This window comes from Arachis hypogaea, chromosome 2 (assembly GCF_003086295.3).
Source record: "Arachis hypogaea cultivar Tifrunner chromosome 2, arahy.Tifrunner.gnm2.J5K5, whole genome shotgun sequence".
In the NCBI taxonomy this organism is placed as follows: Eukaryota; Viridiplantae; Streptophyta; class Magnoliopsida; order Fabales; family Fabaceae; genus Arachis; species Arachis hypogaea.
This window is the reverse complement of record NC_092037.1, coordinates 59,329,560-59,332,261: the sequence shown is the minus strand read 5'-3', so window position 1 is coordinate 59,332,261 and position 2,702 is coordinate 59,329,560. Positions and strand designations below refer to the sequence as shown.

The 2,702-nt window shown below is 45.9% G+C and overlaps 1 protein-coding gene across 1 annotated transcript; it reads left to right on the top strand.

Annotated features, from left to right (window-relative positions):
• The first annotated feature begins 256 nt into the window (after positions 1-256).
• LOC112725774 (uncharacterized) lies at positions 257-1,429 on the top strand. The gene has a single exon (XM_025775474.1). It carries the CDS (start codon positions 257-259, stop codon positions 1,427-1,429), a length of 1,173 nt encoding a protein of 390 aa, XP_025631259.1.
• Positions 1,430-2,702: the final 1,273 nt, after the last annotated feature.

Genomic DNA, 2,702 nt, shown 5'->3' with positions numbered 1-2,702 from the left:
ATATTTTGTTAGCAAAGCACTACAAGGGGCGGAGCTGAGATACAACAAGTTGGAAAAATTAGCACATGCACTATTAACCTCATCCAAAAGGCTACGATAATACTTCCAAGGTCATCACGTTGTCGTCAGAACGGATCAAGCGATACGTCAGGTCTCGCAAAAACCCGACTTGGTGAGACGGATGATGACCTGGGCAATTGAGCTATTTCAATGCGACCTACAATATGAGCCCAGACATGTAATAAAAGCCCAGGCCATGGCTGACTTCCTCGTGGAGGTCACAGGAAATCCTCACGAAACCCCGGGCACACGGTGGAAGCTCCACGTTGACGGAGCCTCCAACCAAATGTCTGGAGGTGGAGGGATAATCCAAGAGAGCCCAACAGAGATAGTATACAAACAATCTATCAAGTTTGAGTTCACAGTCTCCAACAACCAAGTGGAATACGAGGCCCTTATCAGCGGCCTGCCATTGTCAAAGGAAGTGGGGGTGACAACAGTAGAGGTGAACAGCGACTCTCAGGTCGTCACCTCCCAAATCAACGAAATGTATCAAGCCAAGGACCCTTTACTACAAAAATACCTGGAAAAGGTTAAGGGCTTGAGCAAGGACTTCGAAGAGGTCATGGTACAGCATGTCCCAAGGGAAAGGAACACACGAGCTGACCTCCTATCTAAACTACCCAGTACAAAGCCTGGAACGGGAAACCGTTCCTTGATTCAGGCCATAGTGAAAGAGCCAACCGTCGCCCTATGCGCATCCCGAGCAGACATCGATCCCTCATGGATCGACCCAATTATTGACTTCTTAGAAAGCGGCAAGCTCCTTGACGACCACAAGGCGGCGAAGACGTTGAGAAGGGAGGCGGCCAAGTATGTAATAGTGCAAGGTAAACTATTTAAAAAAGGACTAAATCAACCCCTATTGAAGTGCCTACAACCCGATCAGATGGACTACGTCCTTAGGGAAGTCCATGAGGGTTGTTGCAGTCATCATATCGAGGGAAAGGCTTTGGCCCGGAAACTCGTGAGAGCAGGTTACTTTTGGCCCTCGATGATGACAGATTCCCAAGAATTCGTCAGAAGATGCAAGAAGTGCCAGAAAAATGCTAACTTTCATAAGGCCCCGGCATCTGAGCATAGTCTACTAATGGCCTCCCGACCTTTTAGCCAATGGGGGATCAACCTTCTAGGACCGTTCCTGGTTGGCCCTGGACAGGTCAAATACCTGATCATAGCCATTGATTACTACACAAAGTGGGTTAAAGCAGAGCCACTGGCTAGTATTTCATCAGCTAACTGCCGTAAGTTTATATGGAGACATGTAATTTTCAGGTTCGGAATCCCGAAGTCCGTGATATCGGACAACAGGACACAGTTTGTGGACAAGAAATTTAGGGAGTTCCTCGCAGGCCTAGGGATAAAATAGAGGTTTTCATCGGTAGAACACCCCCAGACCAACGGCCAAGTCGAAGCCGCAAACAAAGTCATCCTCCAGGGCCTGAAAAAGTGACTTGACCAAAAGAAGGAAGCGTGGACAGACAAACTAGCATCGGTCCTATGGTCGTATAAAACAACACCACAATCCTCCACTCGGGAAACTCCTTTCTGGCTTACCTACGGGGTGGATGTAGTGATCCCAGTAGAGATCGGGGAGCCAAGTCCACGGCTACTTTTGGGTGGAGTAGAGGAGGCCGTGGAAAAATACCTGGTAGATGAAACAAAGGAAATGGCACACTTATCAGAAATAGCGTTGAAGCAAAGAATAGCACTTCGCAATAATGCCAGAGTGCTAAGGAGGAGCTTTGAGCCAAACAACCTAGTCCTACGACGCAACGACATTGGCCTCCCCACCCTTGGAGAAGGGAAGCTTGCGGCTAATTGGGAAGGTCTATAAAGAGTGAAGGAAGTGGTCGGCAGTGGAGCATACAGGCTGAAACAACTCGACGGGAAAGAGGTACCCAGAACATGGAATACGGGGAACTTAAGGAAGTTCTACTCTTAGAAGTCTCATCAGTCTCGAAAGTTAGACGACATCCCGACTTAGTAACACCCATACTCCCCTGATTAATATCTCTATTCATTTGCTGTTAATTACATTCCATTAGTTTCATGTTTACTCGTTCACTTGTTAATATTCGCATTTGTCATTATATACTTACGTTTGTTTAGTTTGTGAGTTTAATATATTTTAATTCCTCCCAAAGAATGTCTAAAGTTCTTTTTTATCGACTTACTGCCTCAGGCATCATACGGTTACTAGCAACCAGTCGATTTAATAAGATTACGGTATCTCAGGATTGATCACCCCGGTAGCCATTGACATCATGAAATACTATACTAAAACGGCTACAAAAGGTTTGCCATAAAAGTACTTTGAAAATAAAGCCAATAATCGGCTTTGCTTGTTAGTAATTACGCAACGAAATGATAAACCATTTTACAAAAACACCACAACCTACTGGTTCAAGAGTTTTCAACACAGCCACAAACGGCAAAAGAAAATTACATAGGCATAAGTCTCTACTTCTTCGGGAGATCAACAATCTTGCCATCGTTAATGGTCTTGAAGGCGCTGAGCGCCAGAGTGTCAAAGTCGGGGGCTAGCAACTTCATTTGAGCTTTAATCGCCTTCTCGGTAGCCCCAATAGCATTCCGAGCATGATTCACCGTTGCCTTATGCTTCTTCCTCCACTGAGTAG